The sequence below is a fragment of the Apodemus sylvaticus genome, chromosome 23 (assembly GCF_947179515.1).
Source record: "Apodemus sylvaticus chromosome 23, mApoSyl1.1, whole genome shotgun sequence".
NCBI classification, from domain to species: domain Eukaryota; kingdom Metazoa; phylum Chordata; class Mammalia; order Rodentia; family Muridae; genus Apodemus; species Apodemus sylvaticus.
This window is the reverse complement of record NC_067494.1, coordinates 13333293-13354978: the sequence shown is the minus strand read 5'-3', so window position 1 is coordinate 13354978 and position 21686 is coordinate 13333293. Positions and strand designations below refer to the sequence as shown.

Here is a 21686-nt window from a genome sequence, read left to right as displayed (position 1 = left end):
GCCTTTTTCCCATTCTAATTTTAATGTGAATGGAGAGATGAGTCATCATCTCAGCCTGCTATAGGATGTTCATCTCAAATTAGTGTTAACAGCCAGCGATACTGTGACTCCAGCTAACGTCGTGTGCGAAGACCCTTCCGACTTCATACTTAGCATTTGTTGAACAGTTTTCTTTTGAGGAAAGGTTTGGAAACCTCAGTTACCCAAAAATGAGAGGCAGAGGGTAGAAAGGGAGAGGGGGAGAGGAGTGTCAGAGTCCAGGGAGCATCCTCTGAGCAGTCTCTCGTCCAGAGTGTGGTGTGCAACTCTGGCAGGTCTGTGAGTCGGTGCTCCACTCTACTGGAGTTCCTAGACCCTCAGGCAGGGGAGAGGCAGCTCTGGACCCCAGTGCCTCCTGTGAGCACCTACCTGGGCAGCTGTGTCATGACTCAGCCAGTTGGAAGTTTGTGGATGGTGTAGGTACGCAGGCCTGAATGAGGTCTTAGGATCAGGTGAATAATGTGACCAACTCTTTATCTTTCTACTTCTAAATTTACTTTGCCCTTAAGGGTGAAAATAAAGATCCTAACCCTGAACAGTAAGAAACCTGTGGGCATGATAGTCTGGGGGTGACACTGAGTAATGGGGACCTTCCCTATCTCTCCCCCTGTGGAGGAGGAACATTAGTCACCGGGAGGGGTTCCAACCCAGACACTTTAACAGAATGGCCCTTTGTGCTTCCAGAGTCAGATGATCCAGAGTCTAAACTCCAGCTCCACCACCCGCATGTCCCGATACGCAGAGCGAGTTCCCTTACTCCCTGTCTCAGGCCTGGACATGACTGGGGTCAGGGCAAGGTGTGAGCTGAGCCTCTTTCCAGGTGGAGGAGCCCGGCCAGTCAGGTGGCGAGGTGCCTGGTGCTTCTGAGCTGAGGAATAGCAGATGTGGGTGTGTGTGGGTGGGGGGGGGGTGTTTCTGTGCTTCTAGGAAGGTCCCAGTGAGACCGCTGTGAACAGAGTCACTGGTCAAGCCAGATTCCGTTGCTTTAGCAGCAGCTATACTCAGATTAGAATTCTGGGTGCTTTCTATCTCTAAGTTCCTACTTGCTTATCTCAAGCCCTTCTGCCCACACATAGGGGGCGCGACAGGGTGTCTGTGTGTTAGTCTTCAAGCACAGGGAGACGGGCAGAGTGGGACCATCTCTCAGACCAGAGACTGAGGGTCTCCTGCGAGGCCAGGCCAATCAGCTCTACATAGTCTAGTTACCGTTAAAGGGAAAGGTGTTATCCCAGCTCTCCGGACACTGAGATAGAAGGATTACCCAGAGCTCAAAACCAGCTTGGGCTCCATAGAGACTTCCAGGCCTGCTTAAGCTGCAGTGTAATTTTGTCTCAAAAAATAAAGTAAAACAAAATGTACCATGGGAAAGCCTCGAATTATATTCATCAAGACGATGCAAGTCTTGCTTGACAGCCGTTTACTCCTTGGCTCTCCCTCCTTGTCTGTCTGTTTGTCTGTCTGTCTGCCTGCCTGTCTGTCTGTCTCCCTCCTCTTTTCCTTCCGTCCTCCCCTCCCTCCCTCTTCCTCTCCCTTCCCTCCTCCCCCTCCCTCCCCTCCTCTTTCCCCTCCCTCCTTCCCTCCCCTCCCTCCTTTCTTCCCTCCTTCCCTCCCTTCCCTTTTCCCTCCTTTCTTCCCTCCCTCTCTTCCCTCCCCCTTTCTCTCCCTCCATTTTTCTCTCCCTCCTTCTCTCATAATTCCTCCCCTCCCTTCATTTTCCACCCACTCCCATGCTATGAATGGACCCCTCCGAGTGGTGTGTTTTAACAAACCCACTAAAGCCGGGCAAGAGCAGAGTGTCTCCTCGGCACCCACACAGGTAGCCCTCTGAGTGGAGCTGGCGAACTCTGCGACTTCTCTGGAGAAGCTCTGACAGGAAGCAGCTTGAGCTTCAGAAGACCTCCAGGTGGAAGGCGATGCTGTGGACAGAGGTGGCACCAGTGAAGGAACTGAGGTTTTCTGGGCATGTGTACTGGTAAAGCTGCTTGGGAAAAGCAACTGGAGTAGGTGTGAAGACAGACTAGACTCGGATGCAGACAGGGCAGGAGAGAGAAAGATGGCAGCAGAGGGTAGAGAAGGCCCTGCTCGCTCGCTCCTGCGAGCACTGTTTCTAAGGAGTGACAGTCCGTGGTCAAGCATCTGAAGGGGCCACGGAGGAGGGGCCTGCGCGTTCAGGCTGCACTCACTGCTCCCGGAGCCTGAGGTGAGAAAAGACAGTCTCTGCTTTAGGGTGGGAGAATGGGGCGGAGCCCAGCATTGGAGCCCGCTGAAGTAAAACCCCTGCTCTAGTTCTTCTGCGCCATGTTTCTTCTGAGACCATCAGACCTCTCGGGATCCCAGCCTGCTTTGGATAATGGCAAGATTTCTGCTTGCTACATTGTATTTTCATCTCAAAACAAGTTATGGGGTCTCTTCATTACTCTCGTGGTTCTGGTTGTTTCTTCTTTCTATGGTGGAGATCAGCTCCAGGGCCTCCATGCTAGGCTAGGCAAGAGCTTCAGTGGAAACTGAACTCTCCTGTCCGAGACTCTTGGACAGCATACCTGAGCATTTGGTAATGAACACAAGCAAACTCAGTCTCAGGATAGCATTGATTTTATTGCTTCTCCCATATGGGAGCAAGGGTGGGGAATTGGTAGCAGTTGAAACAAGATCTCAGTATGTAGAGTAGGCTGGTCTTGAACTCATGATACACTTGCTCAGCTTCCCAGAGACTGGGCTATGGTCAGCATTAGCATGCCCAGATTCTTGTAGATTTTGAAAAACTCCATCTCCTTTGTTTTCCTGTTATTGGAAGGGAGTAGTGTGTGTGTAGTCTGGAAGTGTGGGAGGTTGGCTTGATGCAAATAAATACTGTTCATTTCATAGAGGTGAACCTGGAAGTTGCGCGTGCTTTTCTAGACTCTTTGCAGTTTTATTTTCACTTCAAAAGTCATTAGCTGGGAGGCAGAGGCAGGCGGATTTCTGAGTTCGAGGCCAGCCTGGTCTACAGAGTGAGTTCCAGGACAGCCAGGGCTACACAGAGAAACCCTGTCTCGAAAAAAACCAAAAAAAAAAAAAAAAAAAAAAAAGAACTCATTAGCTTCTGCAGCATTTACAGTTGCTGCCTAGATTTCCGTCCTTCCTTCTTTCCTTGATTGTGTGTGTGTGTGTGTGTATGTGTGTGTGTGTGTGTTTGCATCTGTTGCTTAGGATATGAATGTAGGGCCTTGTACTCAAATTCTCAACTCCAACGCCATTAAATGAGATTGTTTTCACCTGAGTGCTCTTAAGCCCTGTAAAGTGACTTCACTCTCCATCTCCAGACTGCCTTAGCTTTCCCCTCTCACTTCCCCTTCTTAGAATCATGAGCTAAATTAAGCCACATCTCCCTCAGGCAAGTGATGGCATCCATCTGGTCTCCCTTCTACTCCCGCAGTGGATAGGTTCTCCACCTGTACAGACATAACCCTGCTCAGGACCATGATGGGTGTAGCTGGGGTGTCCACCCGGCCAGTGAGCGAGCGCACTCTGAGATAGCGACCCTACCTGCAGCTTCTATTCACTGACTGCCGCCTGTGTCCGTAGAACAGGAGTTACCAGGATTAACACACAGCCCGTCATTCTGTCTGTTGCGCCCACAGAAGAGCGTGGCACATACCAGGTGTTGTGGGTGTTACATGAGCTCACCTACAGCCCTGACCAGAAGTCAGCGCTGTGGCAATTTCAAGAGAGCCACACACAGTATCACGTGTTTCCTGGCCCATAGCTGTCCAGTGGCAGGATACCACTGGACACTGGATACCTATCCTTATGGGTAGGCCCAAGTTCTCGTGCAGCTGTGTGGCTACCCCACTACCTATTTTTCATTCTAATTTCTCTTAACAAACAGGCACTATGTGCTTCTAAATAGAATCCAGATCGACAGCACGTTTCCGCGTTGTAGAACACCGACCTGTTGTTACCGCTACTGTAACCTTTGACTGTGCCATGAAAGCATCCCGGTGGCAGATGAGACTGACTTGCTCATGTCCTTGTTACTGAGGCTTAGGGAGTGGCGTCCATTTATTTTTTAAGAACCTATGACCTAGGCATGAATTAACTTCAAAGGAGGAAGGTTGACATTCGCAGGGTTTCGAGGGCTGTCTGGACACGCTCCTCTCTTACATAGGTGCATATTTATGAAATTAAATGAGTACTGAGTACTTAAGGATATAACCAGCTTTAGGCCACTGCCCTCACGGGATCCCAGGGGCTGGGCAGCTTCAGCATCAGGATTTCTTTTTAAAGATTTATTTATTATATGTGAGTATGCTGTAGCTGTCTTCAGACACTCCAGAAGAGGGCATCGGATCCCATTACAGATGGTTGTGAGCCATCATGTAGTTGCTGGGATTTGAACTCAGGGCCTCCGGAAGAGCAGTCTGTGCACTTAACCGCTGAGCCATCTCCCCAGCCCTAGGACTACATTGTCTCACAGTTTGGAGTCAGGGAAGCCTGGACCAGTGTTCAGTCTCACGCCTGCCTAGGCCTCTCTCCTCAGAGCACAGGCATCCAGAGAGAACCAGAGATGAATGGCTCAGCAGGTAAGCACACTTGCTGCGAGCCAGGAGACCTGTGCCTAAAATGCATAGCCACGTAAAGATGGAAGGAAAGAACCGGCTTCACAAAGTTGTTTTTAGCTCTCCATATGTGCGCTGTGGTCCAGAAGCACCACACACACACACACACACACACAGTGTAATAGGGGAAGAGAGAGCATGCTGTTGTATCTTTTTAAACACAAGCCCACTAATTCTAGCAGATGAGGCGCCCCTCCCCCCCAGACCCATTTGTTCCTTTTCTTATGTTTTATGGATTTGCTTCTTGAAACAGGGTCTTCTGCGTAGCCCAGTGGCCTGGAACAGTGGACCTCCGTACCTTCGCCTCAGTGCTGAGATTATAGGCACGCACCGCCATGGCCAGCCACTTCCAGCTTAATTTCCGTCTAAAGGATTTGCTTCCAAATACAGTCACGGGGATTAGTGCTTTGATATAGGAATTTGGAGTTAGGGGACACAATTCAGTTGATAGCAATTGCTGGGTTTTTGTTTTCAGTTTATTTTTTGTTCAGAATTCTTACTGACAAAATATTCAGCCTCAAAACTATAGGTTAATAGTTTAAATTACTAAAGTTCATAAGTAAACTTCCGATTCCTAAGATAGTCTAAAAGGCTGCAGGAACCGTGCTGCAGGCTCCTCTGAGGGCTCCCCAGCTGCTGCTATGATGATGACCAGAAAGTAGTATTTGTCTTCCCAGCATTGTTTGCCTGTTCTCTTTGTGACTGTTTATGGACAGTTGTGCTTTGAAGGGGAAAAGCCACACCCATGCAGCAGAACCTCCACTTCCTAGAAAAGAGATAATGGCTCCTAGGGGAGTGCTTACCTCATGGGCAAAGGTCGTCCCCAGTAGTCCTAAGTTTTCTCAAAGAAAAGGTCTTCAAGGGATTATTTGTTGTAAAAATTAATCACTTAAATAATAATGTACATCTGCATGTGAGCCTTTAATTTCTCAGTTAAGATGTTGTGACAAAGGTGGAAGTTGTGAGCAAATTTTCCTGAGTGCGTAAGTCCAGAGAACTGTTGTACTGCTTGAAGTATAATTTGGTTTAATCCTCGTAACTGCGTGAAAGCCCCTGTGTTTCCCCACAACTTGCTCAGATAGAACTCATTCCAGGTACCTTACCCATGATGCTTTTCACAGTGAACCAGGAAGTAATTCTTAAGCTGCTTTTCTGGGTGAACCAGGAAGTAATTAATTATTAAGATGTGTGCCTTTGTTTAAGCGGTCTTACTCTGGGAGACCGGAAACAACCTTGGCTACATAGAAAACAGAGCTTAGGAAATGCTACAGTCAAGTTAACTGAAGAAGACCAGATGGCAGGTCTGTTCACATACCAGTGGACCACTAACTTAGATCGACCTGCAGCTTTAGTTGAAATGGAAATTACTTGTCCCCAGCACCACAAAAAATAAAAGCCAAGGGTCCCATTGTTATTAGTAACCGGAGCATGAGGCTTGGAGCCCGCGGATTCGATTCTAACTAGACGCTTTGCCCTCTAACCCCCAGACTTCCACGGTTATGGTGAAATGCATGACAGATGTGAGGTCTGCCTTCAAAAATGGATCAGCTGGAGGCTGAAGAGGAGCAGAGAGAGAAAGCAGAGCAAGGGGTGCGGGCTAACTGGAGTAGCTGTGCTGACAGGGCAGGGCAGGGAAAGCAAGCAGGAGCTCAGTGAGCAGAGGAGTGTGCCTCCAGAGAAACAATTAGTCACAAAGGTTTATTGCATTTCATTGCTGGATTGACATGCTGCTGGGATCTGGGGGCTGGAAAGATGGCTCGGTGGTTAGGAGCACTGGCTGCTCTCCCAAAGGTCCTGAGTTCAGTTCCCAGCAACCACACAGTAGCTCACAACCATCTGTAATGGGATCCCATGCTGTCTTCTTGTGTGTCTGAAGACAGCGACAATGTACTCATATACGTAAATTAAATAAATAAATCTTTAAAAAAAAAAATAGAAATGCTGGGATCAAGTGTAGGGCCTTACAGATGCTGCGCATTCCCACTGAGCCTCTTCCCAATCCTCAGATCCTTCAGCGCCACCATAGAATAAAAACTGAGCACCGTTTTGTTATTAGTAACCAGAATATGAGGATTGTGCCCAACAGGAGAGATCTGTGCTCGCACAGTGGTGTTACCCAAAGTCTGAGTTAGATTACCTGAAACATTCGTAAGTTTTTTACTATCAAGCAAGTGGTAATTGCCTCTTTGAACAATGTATAGTAAATAAAATGCCACTAAAATTAAAATGCAGCCATTAAAAATGCAGATAGATTCAGGTTCTTCTATTTTTAACATTAAAAGGTCTCTAATTTTAAGATTTTAAGTAGAAAAAGTTAAGTGCAGAGTAGCTACACTTTGGAACAATTCAAACATATATGTGTCTCATAGAGATAGAAATAGGATATGATGGGTTCCAGAGTAAGAGATCAGTCACTGCACTTCCTGATACTTTGTACCAGTTGCTTAGCTCTATAAGAGCTGCCACTCTAGGGCCAGATACAGTGGTGCACACCTCTGATCTCAGCACTTGGGAAACAAAGACAGTTGGATTTCTGAATTTGAGGCCAGCTTGGTCTACAGAGCAAGTTCAGGATAGCTAAACCTACACAGAGAAGCCCTGTCCCGAGAAACCAAAACAAGGGGAAAAAATAGACCACTCTAAATGTATCTTTCTGTGTATCGTTAAAAGCTTGCTAATAAGGTTCCTGTGTAGAAAATCCAATTTTGCCAGGCAGTGGCGGCACACACCTTTAATCCCAGCATTCTGGGAGGCAGAGGCAGGCAGATTTCTGAGTTTAAGGCCAGCCTGGTCTACAGAGTGAGTTCCAGAACAGCCAGGGCTACACAGAGAAACCCTGTCTCGAAAAAACAAAAAAAGAAAAAGAAAAAAGAAAATTCAATTTTATATACTCGAGTGCATCTAACTGTCAGAATTCTGTGCTCCTGTTAAGTTCCAAGATGGCCTCTCACCGTGGCTTTATTCAGGCATTCAGTGCATGCTGTATAGAGCATATAGCACGTGCTCTTTCTTAAAGCCAGTTTTTAAGTTTCTTGAGCCTGAGATTAACTTTAATCTCTCTGGGACCGTAGGTAGGAACTTTGAACACTAGCTTCCTCGAATTTGACCAGATGACTGCAGTCCAAATGGCCGTGGCGCAGGCTAGGCAGGGCTCAGCAGCAGAACTGTTAGGGCAAGCCTGCCACCCCTGCTCCCTCCCCCCAGCTGCCCTGGATGACCCCAAAGAGCCTCGCCTTGAATTGACCTTGTCCTTTCGTCAACAGCAAGCCAGTTCAGCTCTCTGCGAAGGTTTGCGTCCTCAGATGCTAACTTTGAGAAATAGTTAATGCTGCAGAATTGCATATAGCATTAAATAGCATTGACCCAGGTGCCGTGGGACACTGGGGTAGAATGGTGCTCCTTCTGGGGGACAGGCAGGACTAGAAAGTCAACGATCATTCTAAAATACAAGTTCAAGAGCTACATAAGATTCTGTCTCAAAAAAAATCTAAAAGTTTTATGGTCCAAATTTTGGACGTTCTCACATAGTGTTAATAATACAGGGATTATTAGTTATCATGGTCAGAGGAAACTTCACATATTAAAGTGTCGCTGAGGGTAAGTTTACCTCCTGAAATGGGAAAGGAACAAAGGAGGAAAAGGTCCTTCATCTTCATCGTTGGGCGTTGTTCTCGGTTCTTTATATGTATTTGAATGTATATATGGATATGTTTGGAGGTGCATGTTGTACATGCACATATGCAAATGCATGTGGAAACCAGAGGTGTGTGTCAGGTGTCATCTCCCAGACGCCCTGTACCATGTTTTTGAGACATGCCTCTCCTGACCATAAGCCAGCTGGCGGGTTAGTGTAGGGTTCCGCCTGTCCCTGCCTCACCCCCAGTTGGGTGCTGGGGAGGTAACTGGGGTCCTCATGCTTGCATTGGCAAGTGCTTTTGTCACCAGCCTAGGGTACCACTATTTTAAAAGAGATTATGGAAATGTAACTGTTGATCCTAGAGCTTAAGGGCGTGCAGTCTGTGCCCCCCCACCCCCCAGCTCTACATGCTCCTAAAGAGCAGAACCCAGGGTGGCCTCCTCGGCACAGCGAGAAAAGCCAAGGCCAAGCCAGATCGCACAGGCTCACAGAGCCCGGTTTCGTGTAGAACACTCGCCGGCACGAGCCTTTCGAGTTCTAAGCTGCCTTCTCGGATCTCCCTGTTTTTCCCCAAAGCTGCGCGAGAAACCGTCTGGCTAGAGAGAGAAGAGCGCGCCCGGCAGCACTATGAGAGGCACCTGGAGGCGCGGAAGAAGAAGCTGGAGGACCAGCGGCTGAAGGAGGAGCGGAGGCGGGCTGCGGTGGAGGAGAAGCGGCGGCAGAGACTGGAGGAGGACAAGGTGTGGGGAGGGGCTCCCGTTCCATCCCGCCCCGGTGCAGACTGATGCAGCTTAGGCGGCGGGGGGCGGGGCGCAGGGCGGGGGCGGGGCGGGGGCGGGATAGAAGTGGGCTGGTTGGTAGCAGTGCTCCTGGAACATTGAGTTCTCCTGTCTCTTGTGGAAACCTAGTATGCATTACTGCTTTATTTGGCCATAAGAAAGCGCTAAAAATCACCCAGTGGGCTTCCGTAGGGTATTGCCGTATAGGTAAATATTTCCGCAGATGCACTTCATTTACACTTGACCCTTAAATAAGTGTTATATAAGGTTTTAGGAGATGAGGGAGGGGCGGTTATTCTCAACATAGTAAGGTTTTACAACATAGTGTAAACATGAGTGTCCCTGCTGGAGGGTTGGAACATGCTTGCCAGCCCAACACCCAGAAAACGGATGAGGCCAGATTGTCACAGGTTCAAGGCTAGCCAAGGAAGACTAAGCCTCAAAGAAAAGAGTTTGTCTCTCTTGGACCCCTTCCTATTCTTGAGAGTTCTTTCACTTTTCTGTAATATGTGTACTCTGCTTGGGGAGTAAGGGAGAGAAAACACTGTGTTCTCACTTTCTTTTTTTTTTTTTAAGATTTATTTATTAAGTACACTGTAGCTGTCTTCAGACACTCCATAAGAGAGCATCAGATCTCATTACAGATGGTTGTGAGCCACCATGTGGTTGCTGGGATTTGAACTCAGGGCCTTCGGGAGAGCAGTCGGTGCTCTTAACCACTGAGCCATCTCTCCAGCCCGTGTTCTCACTTTCTGATTTCTATTTTTAAAATACGGCTCCATATGAGGCTGGTTTATAGATATGGGACAAGTGCTTGTGACCCTGCATAAGGTTTAAGGTTCTGGTGCGCTCTCTCTCTCTCTCTCTCGCTCTCTCTCTCTCTCTCTCTCTCTCTCTCTCTCTCACTTATGTGCACACACACACACACACACACACGCATGGACAAGTTACGTGGGGGATAATGGTACACATCTGTAGTTCTTGCCATCAGGAAACTGAAGCAGGAGGATCACAAGTCTGAGCTTATCGAGACACATAGCATGTATAACTAACTACATAAGAACACATGTTGAGTGTCAGCTTAAGTGAAGACTGTACTAGTGTTGGTGAAGGCGTCCCACCCAGTAGGGAAGTATCTGTTATCTGAGTATCTGTTATACACGGGGACTTTTGAACTGTTACTGTTCCCATCTGAAAGTGCAGAAGGTGGGAAATAGAGTCTAACACCGGTATAGCGGGCCGAGAGATGAGGCGGCCTGCTGTGCTCTGGCCTACGCTGCTGCAGAACCTTCAGATGGCCAAACCTGACTGCCCGCTCTCCTGTCCCCCGGAAGGAGCGCCATGAAGCCGTTGTCCGGCGGACGATGGAGAGGAGCCAGAAGCCGAAGCAGAGGTATAACCGCTGGTCCTGGGGAAGCCCCCTCCACGGGAGCGCGAGCAGCCACAGCGGAGGTAAATGGGCTCACCGCCTTCAAGCCTGTTCTTTGAGTTTGGTTGTAGTTTTTGCTGGACAATAAGCATTTGGTTTTTGGTTTGGGGTTTTTTTCCCCCCCTAAATCTCTCGTTGCAAAACAGAAATCCCTCAGAAATCAGTAAACTATAACTAAATGATGCTTCCACTATTTGAGGACAAGGGGGTGGTGGAGGTCAGACTCAGAGTCCTCTCTTTGCCTTGGCATGAGCGCTTTCCCTAGAGAGAAACCTGTGTAGCGCCTCTGAACCCAACAGCCTCGACTGCTTTAAGGATCTGTTTGCATGAGGTTTGCAGGGCTGTGGGGTGTTATCCAAGGTCACGTTCTGCTCTGGAAGGATCTCAGCAGCGCAGCTGAGTCAGAGTCCATCCCATGAGCACATGTGCTCTGACCTAACATGTACATCACTGATGTTCTATAGGAACGCATGCTGATGTCTCAGACTAGAAACGGTGCTAAACGTCCAGGCTACCTCTCCTTGAATGGATATAAAATTATGTTGAAATATGACATTAGTGGAAGGCTTATCTTTGTACTGTAAATTCAGAATACCTCAGAGCTTACCCAATATGCCAAGTTACTTTTCTTTTTTTCTTTCTGCTGAGTCATCATTCCCCACGTTGTCGGAGCTTTAGGGGGGATACTAGAAAATCTGGGGCAGACATCCTAGTAATCGCTGACTGCCTGCTTTGTAGCTAGCTCCTCCAGACATGGGGCCAGTTCCTGGGTCACTGAACTGCCATCAGCCTAGTCACCACGCATGCGCTGTGTAGTGCATAGACCAGGACCGAGATAAGCGCGGTATTTAGGTGTTCCTCGAGGTCAGGTGACGTGGAGGTGTTGAAACGACCACACAAGGCACTTTTGCTTTCTCGCTAAGTAATTCTTAATAAAACCCATCTAAGTGTCTTGTAGCTAAGGATTTCCTGCGGAGCGCGCCCAGGTTAACCCTGCTCAGTATCGGCTTGGCTTTCATCCAGCTAGAGTTTTCTTCGCATGCTTGCTGTGTGTTTTCATTATTGTTTTAATGTTTTGTGACTTCTTTTAATTTCATGTGTATGAACGCTCTTTCTGCATGTATGCTGTACTCCAAAAGAGAGAGCATCAGATCACATTATAGATACTTGTAAACGACCACGTGGTTGCTGGGAATTAAACTCAGAACCTCTGGGAGAACAGCCGGTGCTCCTAACCACTGAGCCATCTCTCCAGTCCCCTCGGTACTGTTTCTTATAACCCCCTCCCCTTTTGTTTTTAAGTTTAGCAACTATAACCACAACTTATGTTCCTATGACCCTGAGCCAAATATAGAAACCCATCTGCCCCGTGGCCTTCACCACCTGCAATGGAATACACCAACTCTGCCGTCATAAAGATGTGATGCATTTCATCAGGAATAGTTTTCATGGATTCTCTGTGAAGAAAAATGGTCATGGTAAATGTTTTTACAACCATATTTTTCTTTCACCGAGTTTCATGCTTTCTGTCTTTATGACAGAGATGCTTTGTTGTGCAGTGTCAGACACCTTTGAGAAACAGTGAATTTACCTAGCCTTAATTCTTGCTTTCCACTTGGCTATTTGGAGCAGTAAGGCCAGTGAGGCATTTACGAGCTGCTACATAAAGTCCAGTGGCTGGATTGGAGCAAACTACAAGACATTTGTGTGAGAAAAGGGGGGAATTGGCCCAAGTTTTCAAAGGCTAGGAAATAAATCTCTTCTGCTGCGGGGTTGGGTGAGCCGTCTCTTCTGCTGCGAGGTTGAGCGATCGTCTCTTCTGCTGCGGGGTTGAGCGATCGTCTCTTCTGCTGCGGGGTTGGGTGAGCCGTCTCTTCCACTCATTGGCTCCTTCCCTTCCTTCGCAGCAGCCCTGTACTGACCCTGCTAATCAACTGAGTCCTCCCAGCCTAGAAATGTTAAGGCCATTAGAGTTAGCGCCTAGTCTGCCTTGCTGATACAGCAGCTAGATTACCAGGGAAACACTTATTTGTAAACCCACCTTTTGTGAAATCACTTTTTGTTCAGTGAGAAAAACTGGACGAAAACTGTCTCAGATGGCGCCGTACACCGCGGCTTGCCTCTGTGGTCTCACCACCCATGACAGAACTGTGGACTTTGGCGGATGACTGTCTGGCTCATCTCCTCCTTCTTACTAGGAAATAGATCTAAGTGTTTTTAGTAACCTGTTGACAAATACCTGGGAATAGGCTTAACACAGACACGGCTCTCCCAGCTAAATCTTAGTATACAAGCAGTGTCAGGAAGGGTGTCTCTGTAGAACCTCATGGCCGTGGCCTTCACCGTCCATCCTTACGGACACCCACACTCAGCATGGGTGTATTTCCCCTCTGCACTTCTGATTTTTCTCATTGCCCAAACCCCACCAGATAAATGTAAATGAAAGTCACAGGAATCACACTTGGTAATTTATTTTAAAAAAAAATTAAATGTCAGCTATAAAAGTAATTCTCAGTTAAAGATCCACTTCTCATTAATGAGACTTATTTCCAGCAGGTTGTAGATAACAGTCAAAATGGCTGTGCCACACACAGGGCACAATTCATCAAAACTGCTTCCTGCCGAGGTTACTCAGACCAGTGGGAGGGGTGTAAAGCCGCCACGTGGAGAGTGTCTTAAGTTGTGCTGTCATCAGCCCGTAATGGAAGACGTGTAGCCTCAGCCATCGTCAGATGCGCAGTGAGATGGATAGGGTTTTTTTTTTTTTCATTTTCTTTTAATTAGATATTTTCTTCATTTACATTTCAAATGTTATCCCCTTTCCTGGTTTCCCCTCCGAAAATGCCCTATCCCATCCCCCACCCCTGCTCACCAGCCCGCCCACTTCTGCTTCCCTGTCCTGGCATCCCCTACACTGCGGCAACTAGCCTTCACAGGACCAAGGGCCTCGCCTCTCACTAATGTCCCACAAGGCCATCCTCTGCTGCATATGTGGCTGGAGCCATGGGTCCCTCCATGTATACTCTTTGGTTGGTGGTTTAGTCCCTGGGAGCTCTGAGGTACTGATTGGTTCATATTGTTGTTCCTCCTATGGGGCTGCAAACCCCTTTAGCTCCTTGGTTCTTTCTCTAACTCCTCCATTGGGAACCTTGTGCTCAGTCTAATGGTTGGCTGAGAGTATCCACCTCTGTATTTGTCAGGCTCTGGCAGAGCCTCTCAGGAGACAGCTGTATCTGTCTCCTGTCAGCAAGCACTTGTTGGCATCCACATTAGTGTCTGGGTTTGGTAACTGTATATGGGATGGATTCCCAGGTAGGACAGTCTCTGGATGGCCTTTCCTTCAGTCTCTGATCCATACTTTGTATCTCCTCCCATGGATACTCTGTTCCCCTTCTAAGAAGGAGAGTTTTTATTGCGTGGAGTTTGTTCAGGCTTTGTGAACTTACTGGTGAGCAAGACTTTGAACTCTAAAGTCTTCCATAGATTATTAGGCTACAGGATAATTTTAACAGTAATAGTCATTGGCTTTGGTTGGATTCTGGTTTATAAGTTTATGCATTGATTCCACCTCTTGAGATCAGAGCCACCTACACCCTAGTACTAAGGCTCAAGCCCAGAGCCAAACTCTCCACCACTGAACCCTTTCTGTTTGTTTATTTTCTATTGAGATGACGTCTTGGGCTGCAGATACGGCTCAGTTGTTCAGCCCTTACCTAACAATGGGTTGAATCCCCAGGAAAGATAAGGAAACAGACAGACTGACTGACTTGTACTAAGTGGGGTTCACCTGCATCCCCTTGAATTGAAGGTCAGAGGCATAGTAAGTCTCAGGCCAGGCCATATTGAGACCCTGTCAAAAAGGAAAACAAAAAACAAAACAACAAAAAAAAAAAAACCCCAGGTGGTGGGCTTGCAAAGATCCCCAGGCTGTCCTCAAATTTATAGTTCTGACTTAGCATCCTAATAGCTGGGATATAGGCAGGCCCAGGCATGCATGGCCTTACTTGTCAATCAAATCATCCTACAGTGAACAACGGTGCTGCAGATGAAAGGTCTGTATAAGCAACGGGGTCTGCAGCAGAACCAGGCGTGCACTTCACATACACACACACACACCAGGTAGACAAGACACCCCCAGGCGTGTACTTTACACACACACACACACACACACACACACACAAACACCCCAGGTGGACAAGACACCCCCAGGCGTGTACTTCACACACACACACACACACACACACACACACACACAAACACCCCAGGTGGACAAGACACCCCCAGGCGTGTACTTCACACACACACACACACACACACACACACACAAACACCCCAGGTGGACAAGACACCCCCAGGCGTGTACTTCACACACACACACACACACACACACCCCAGGTAGACAAGACACCCCCAGGCATGTACTTCACACACACACACATACACACACACCAGGTGGACAAGACACTCCCAGGCATGTACTTCACACACACACACACACATCACACACATACACATACACACACACATATACACATGCAACGCACACACACACAGGACACAATTCATCAAAACTGCTTCCTGCCAAGGTTACTCAGACCAGTGGGAGGGGTGTAAAGCCACCGTGTGGAGAGTGTCTTAAGTTGTGCTTAAGTGTCTTAAGTGTGCTCACACACACGTGCACACTCACACGCACACTCTGGGTGTGCACTTCCCTGCAGGTTCTCAGTGCCGTTCCCACTGTCCCTCTCTCTGCTTCCCAGTTGGTCTGCATTGACTCTGCCTTTCTCTGCCCCTGGGTCTGTCTTCATCTGCTTGTATCATAATAGCATGCTTGAGTGAACTAACGTTTATATTATTTCTCAAGAAAAACATGTTTTATTTCTAGCCTTTAAGTTCCTCTAGTGTGTGCACTCCGAGAACTGTGCTGTGCGGAAGATCTAGAAACTATGCCAGTGGCCTCCAGTCCTGCTTCTTGTCCCACCGCTGAACTAGGAAATGCGATCCCGTGTGCAGGCGTCAATTAGCACTCTCTCCATCTGTTTTAGATCCAGACAGGCGGTCGGTTTCCACCATGAATCTTTCGAAACACGTCGATCCTGTCATTAGCAAGAGGCTCTCTTCCTCGTCGGCAACGTTGCTAAACTCTCCAGATAGAGGTACAGTCAAAAGGAAATGAAAACCTCTTTTGTCGCTTACCTAACGTGTTCTTTCCTGGATGTGTGCAGATGGAAATAGCTTCTGAAGTTGCTCTCCCTACATTTCTTAAATAGGAAGAAAAAAACTTGAGAGTAAAAAAGCATAAGCGGCCGAGCATCCTTGCCTTGGGACGAGAGCGTTTCTCGTGTTAGAAGGTGGCTGATTGGTGCGTTTAGCAAACGGTGCTTCCCCCAGCCGGTTAGCAGACGGAGTCACCCCTGGCCCACCAGAATGCTCATAAGTTGGCTCTGGACGGTCCTCTCCCAACCATCCCTGTGCCGGGAGTTCTGGGTGCCAGCTTTCAAAGGAAACCTTAAATGACTCGTAACAGCAGTTTCGTTTCACCAACTTGTTTCTCGTTCGGTCAGACTTCTCTCGTGGCTTTGCGATGTGTGTGATCGCTTGGTGTCCATTCATCTCAGGCTTGAGACTCCGCCTCATTTTAAGACTCTCACCACCGCGGCCTCCAGGCTAAGTCTTAACGGAGTTTGGAGTTTATGCATCCTATGGGTTTACTATACACGAATATTTAGTTATTCATAAAATGGAAGTTTTGTATTATATCAAGGGCAAAACAATCAGGCTTTTCAGAAAAGCTACTTGTTTTAATAACTACGATGATTTTAAATAAAACCAAAGACTTATCATGTAATGCAAAGTACACACTTTTTAAAAATAACAAGTTATGGTGACCTTGAGTATGTCTTTACAAGATTAGAAAGTGTCATGTCTTAGTCTGTAATAAGAATGTAATGTACGCATGTTCCGTGTGTGTCAGTTTATATATCTTGTATTTTATCTTATGGTGCCATTATAATATATCATGTGAATGTCAGTGGTAAATGTTTGAACAGCTTCTAATCCTATCTACTTACCCAAACTGTTCCTTTCTAAAGCCAAATCTGCCTAAAGCATTGATATTAGAATGTAATCAAGTTTTAGAGGTTTTTCATGTTAATTTGTTAAAATTTCCTTCGTAAGTATGCTTTACTGCAGACTAGGTGGAGTACGTTCCAGAGGGTTCCAGAGGGAGGGGTAAACCGTGTCTCATGCTCCTTTCCCTTCCTGAACATAAGATGTAGATCTGGCGTGCATGTCTGTCCCCTTCCTCTTCCTTTTAAAGTCCTCACTTACCCAGAACTTAATGTCATACTTTTGAGAGCCTGGGTCTGAGACACACCTTAGTTAAGGACTCATCATGCTCTTTAAGTTGAGCCTTGCTTTCCTGCCAACTACAGTCCCAGGTAGAGATAAGGACATGAGACAGGCTGGAAACCAGCGTGTGCCCTGACCAATCTCTGAGGATCGAACATGCTGAAGTCCTTGTCAGTTAGAAATAAAATGACGTTGGAACCCTTTGTATGACTATCTGACTGGATCTTCTTAGGTAATGTGGTTTGGGGACTAATATCCATTGGGTAGCCCATGTGTCTGTTTGGGGTGATGTAGTCAACCCCTCAGAGGTTGGAAAGCCCTGCAGGGTCATGAACCAGAAGCTCAACTAGCAGCCACGCCCCACCACCTGCGTGGCCTGCACGTGGCGTTTTCTCTGTTCTGAGACAGGGGATCACTATGTAACCCTGACTGGTCTGGAACTCAGTATGTAGACCAAGCGGGCCTTGAACTTGCCTCTGTCCCTCTGCCTGTCAATGCTGAGGTTACACATTTGTGATTTAAGGATTGGGAGATGTCTCTGTGAGTACCACAAGGGCATGAAGACCTGGGTTAGAGCCTTCAGCTACTTAAAAAGATCCAGGCACAGGCAGGTACAGTGAGGCACACTTTTAATCCCAACCCTTAGGAGACAGAGGCAGGTAGATAGCTGTGAGTTCAAGGCCAGCCTGGTCTAGAGTGAGTTCTAGAACATCCAGAGCTATATGGTGAGACCCTGTCTCAGAAAAGGAACAAACAATTAAAAATAAATTGCCAGGCAGTGGTGGCGCACGCCTTTAATCCCAGCACTTGGGAAGCAGGGCCAGGTAGATTTCTGAGTTTGAGGCCAGGCTGGTCTACAGAGTGAGTTCAGGACAGTCTGGAAAAACTAAAATAAATAAACAAACAAACAAACAAACAAATAGATAGATAAATAGATAGATAAATAAATAAATAGTTAAAAAAGAAAGCCAACACTCGCTGGTAATGCCAGTATTGGAGAGTCAGAGACAAGGTCCTTATGGCTCTCAGAACCTGTCTGGCTTCATCAGTAAGTGCCAAGCTCAGACAAAGGCCGCATCTCACAAAATAAGGGGAGAGGGGAGAGAGGCGCTCAGCAGTTCAGAGCACTTGTTCTCCACCAGAGCAGATGAGTTCTCCTCCAGCACTCGGGTCAAAGGGCTTAACAGTGCCTGTAACTTCGGCTCCAGGGGTATAACACCCTCTCCTAGCCTGGCTACACACACACACACACACACACACACACACAGAGAGAGAGAGAGAGAGAGAGAGAGAGAGAGAGACAGAGAGCATTCATTCACAGACCTACACATATATACATAAGTAAAAAGTAATAGTAATCATTAAGATGGACCACAGTTGATAAAGATCCTAGCCTGTGGCCGCCACATGCACACATACATAAACATGTACTTACGCCTACATACATACACGTGCACACATGTGTGTGTGTGTGTCACACATGTACAAAATAGGTACACAGAGGGGGGAAATACCGTTATTTTTAATACCTGAATTGTGTCACATAGACTAGTAAAATTACCGGGACGTGCATGCTTTCTCATTGATTGTTCCTATAAGGTGACAGCAGACACCACTGCCATTTGGAAATTTACATTAGCGGTGTATATCCTCATCTTTTTAAAGGATTTATTGGTTTTGTTTGTGGGAGTACACTGCTGTCTTCAGACACACCAAAAGAGGGCCTAGGATCACATTACAGATGGTTGTGAACCACCGTGTGGGAGCTGGAAGAGCAGTCAGTGCTCTGAACTGTTTTGCCATCTCTCCAACTCATATCCTCATCTTTAAAGCCACCCACATAACCAGACTTCCCTCAAGAAGGAACAGTGGCACTTCAAAAGAAGGAGCATGAGATTGTCTACTTTCAGCTTAACGTTAGTCTGGACAACCCAGATGTGGTGGCAAATGCCTAATCCCATCCCCAAGGAGACTGAGGCAGGAGGATCAAGGGCTCCCTGGCCTATGTAGTGAGCCCTTGCCTCTAAAATAAATAAATAGAAATGAGTCAATACATTCTCACCTTGAATCTGTATCATAGGACATAGTGATAGGTGAATTCTGCCCAGAATCACTTTTTAGCCTAAAATCATACGGTCTCATTCTTGCTATAATTTGAGTCAATGGCCACATCTGTGGAAGGTTTCGGGTAGCACTTAGGTATTCTTCTAATGCCAACAGTCAGGATCTAGCAACATCTAAGTTCTGCTTGGCACCCGTGACCCAGAAACCTTTGTGTTCTGCAGTTGACTGCGCTCACAGGTGGCATGTGCTAATGTGATTTTGCACAGCACCAGGTTAGCCCAGATCATTGAGTTCTGTTAACTTGAGACCTGCATGGTAAAGGGCTAGCCATGGGCCGGAATTGCATCCGGAGGTTGCCTGCTCTGATCTGAGGGGTCTCCTCTCATCGTGGTCAGCATTTCACACGTCTCCAGATCAAGAACTTCTCCATTAAACAAAAGGAAAAGGGATGTTGTCTACAAACAGATGTGCAGTCTGTCCATCCCCCTCTCTGACTTGTCAGTCACAAATGTCGTAGGAGTGGAAGTATCTATACATGAAACAGCTTCTATAGCCAGTACCCTGAAGACTCGCAGAAGCTGAACTCCTTAAGGGGCAGGGGGAGGTTTAAGGCCAGGAGTGGTGGGGTACACACCTTTCGTCCCAACATTTGGAAGGCAGAGCTAGGCAGATGGGTCTCTGAGTTCCAGGCCAACCTGGTCTACAGAATGAGTTCAGGACAGCCAGGTCTTTGTTACACAGGTTGTCAATGCTATCTTATCTCGGAAGGAAGCCTCAATTTATTTTCCCTCCCTTGCTGGTTTCAACCTTCTGTTCTGTTGAGCCGGATGTTCTGATGGAGCTGTGCTGTGCCGCCCATGTGCCTAGCACCCACTCCTGCTGCTGTTGGCTGCTGCCTTAGTAAGGCTGGATGCTGGGAAATACTTAGCCAAGGACAGTAGTCCAACCTGTGACCTGTAATCTCAGCACTTGGGTGACAGAGGCAGGACAGCCTTGAGTTTGAGGCCACCCACAGTGTGCAACCTTGTCACATTGATAATAATAATAACAATAATTAGCAGCAGCAGCATTTAAAGAGATCTCCCTAATACACAGGAAACCTAATGGAAAATTCACCAATTCTTAACTAAAGCGCTGATCAGAGTGATCACTTTTAAAATAAAGTCATGTCATTAAAGGACTTGCTGGAAATTGGTTCTCCCTGAACGGAGGCAGTTATTTTAAGTGTATCAGTGTCTAGCAGTATATGGTTTTAATAAACTGAGCAAGATTTCCAAGACTCTTGAAGTTATGTTCCTCTAAGAGACGGCATATATAGGACCAGCATGAGACGTTAGACCTGAGAGGTGCGGGCCAGGTCAGGTTTAGGAAGTTTTAAAAGGCTTTGATGAGTGGCGTGTGATCTGTATTACAGTAGCACATCTCAAGTCTCTTTCTTTACTTACCATCTGTGTTTTAGTACGCCATCGCCAGATGCTTATGATGCAAACAAACTCCTAATTGGTATGCTTTTTTTTTTTTTTTTTTAATCTCGTCCTTGCCAAATCCCAGTAGTTTGGGACCCACTGTGTCACTGTGTGGAGTTTGTTTTCAGATCTTCCAGCAGCACTGATAACCTTCAAGGCTTATCTTTGGACTTGGGCGTCTCTGCTTAATGTTGTCTTCCTTCGGCTTTCCCTTAGCCTTGATCCTACGCTCACGGTTTTTATATTGTGCCAAACAGGGACCGGAAAGAGCCTAGCTCGCTTGCTGAGTGGAAAGGTTGAAAGAACCCCACCCAAGCCTTTGCATGCGCCCTCTGTCGGCTTGCATGAGCACCTCGTACCCCGTGTTATCCTAAATCATTCCTGGAGATGCATGACTTTAACTCTTGCCCTACTTTATGTTAATCTAATCTTCATGTATCAGCCCCAATGAGGCTGATTACTGAAGATATACAGGAAGGCCTCCCCCCCCATCAGAGACGGGCGCCATTACTCTACTGCCGGCCATGATGCCCATCAGAGAGGTAGCCCGAGTAACCGATAATAGCAGATCCATCTGTCATCGAAATGGCATTTCCGTTTCAAAACCTGTCGTTTGCTTAACAAGTGCAGACCCCAAAACTCCATCCCAGCTAGCTGCCCCTTTAGAGCCCGCCATAAACAGCAGGTCAAGGCAAGGCAGTGTTTGTGGGATAGCTGCTCCCTTGGGTGGAGATGCCTGTCGCCCTGACTCACGGCCACATGTCCTCTCTAGAGAGCCTGGGCTGTCTCACAGGTTTGTCCAGACTGTGGAGGTCTTAGGTATGATGATGATCAGCACCCTCTCAGCCCAGGAAAGAATGTCCCTAACATCTCGCTTATGTGGTGACATTTAGCCCGCCGCCTGCAGCTCAGCCCCTGGGAGAGCAGCGTCGTTAGCAGACTTCTGACGCCCACACATTCGTTCCTGGCCAGAAGCAAAAGCACGGCCGCCTTGTCTGGAGACCCAGGTAAAGCCATCCAGGTGGCACTTTGTGGTGAGGTAAAGTCCTCCTCTCGAAGCCTGTCTGTTCTTCCCACATCCATCTCACCCCACCTCCGTTCACCCTGCTCCGTGCTTCTCTGTTGGTGTTGGCTTTGTTTCCCCTTTACATCCACCCTAGCCTCTTATCTGGACACCAGATGCCAGGCAGGCAGATGATGTCCCTCACCTGATCAGATGGCCTTTGTGTGTCTGTTTGATTACCAGGCCAAAAAAAAAAAAGTATCGATAGGCCTCCTTTTCTTTCTACCCCTGTATGCCAACAGATGACCAAGGGGAGTGGA

At 47.3% G+C, this 21686-nt stretch overlaps 1 protein-coding gene across 1 annotated transcript in view; it reads left to right on the top strand.

Annotated features, from left to right (window-relative positions):
- Map7 (microtubule associated protein 7) overlaps window positions 1–21686 on the top strand; it is a 130581-nt gene that overhangs the window by 85899 nt on the left and 22996 nt on the right. Inside the window, exons 4-7 of the mRNA XM_052169418.1 lie at window positions 8851–9014; window positions 10388–10505; window positions 15528–15638; window positions 21257–21370. Coding sequence (XP_052025378.1) covers window positions 8851–9014; window positions 10388–10505; window positions 15528–15638; window positions 21257–21370 — 507 coding nt within the window. The remainder of the gene's footprint in view (window positions 1–8850; window positions 9015–10387; window positions 10506–15527; window positions 15639–21256; window positions 21371–21686) is intronic.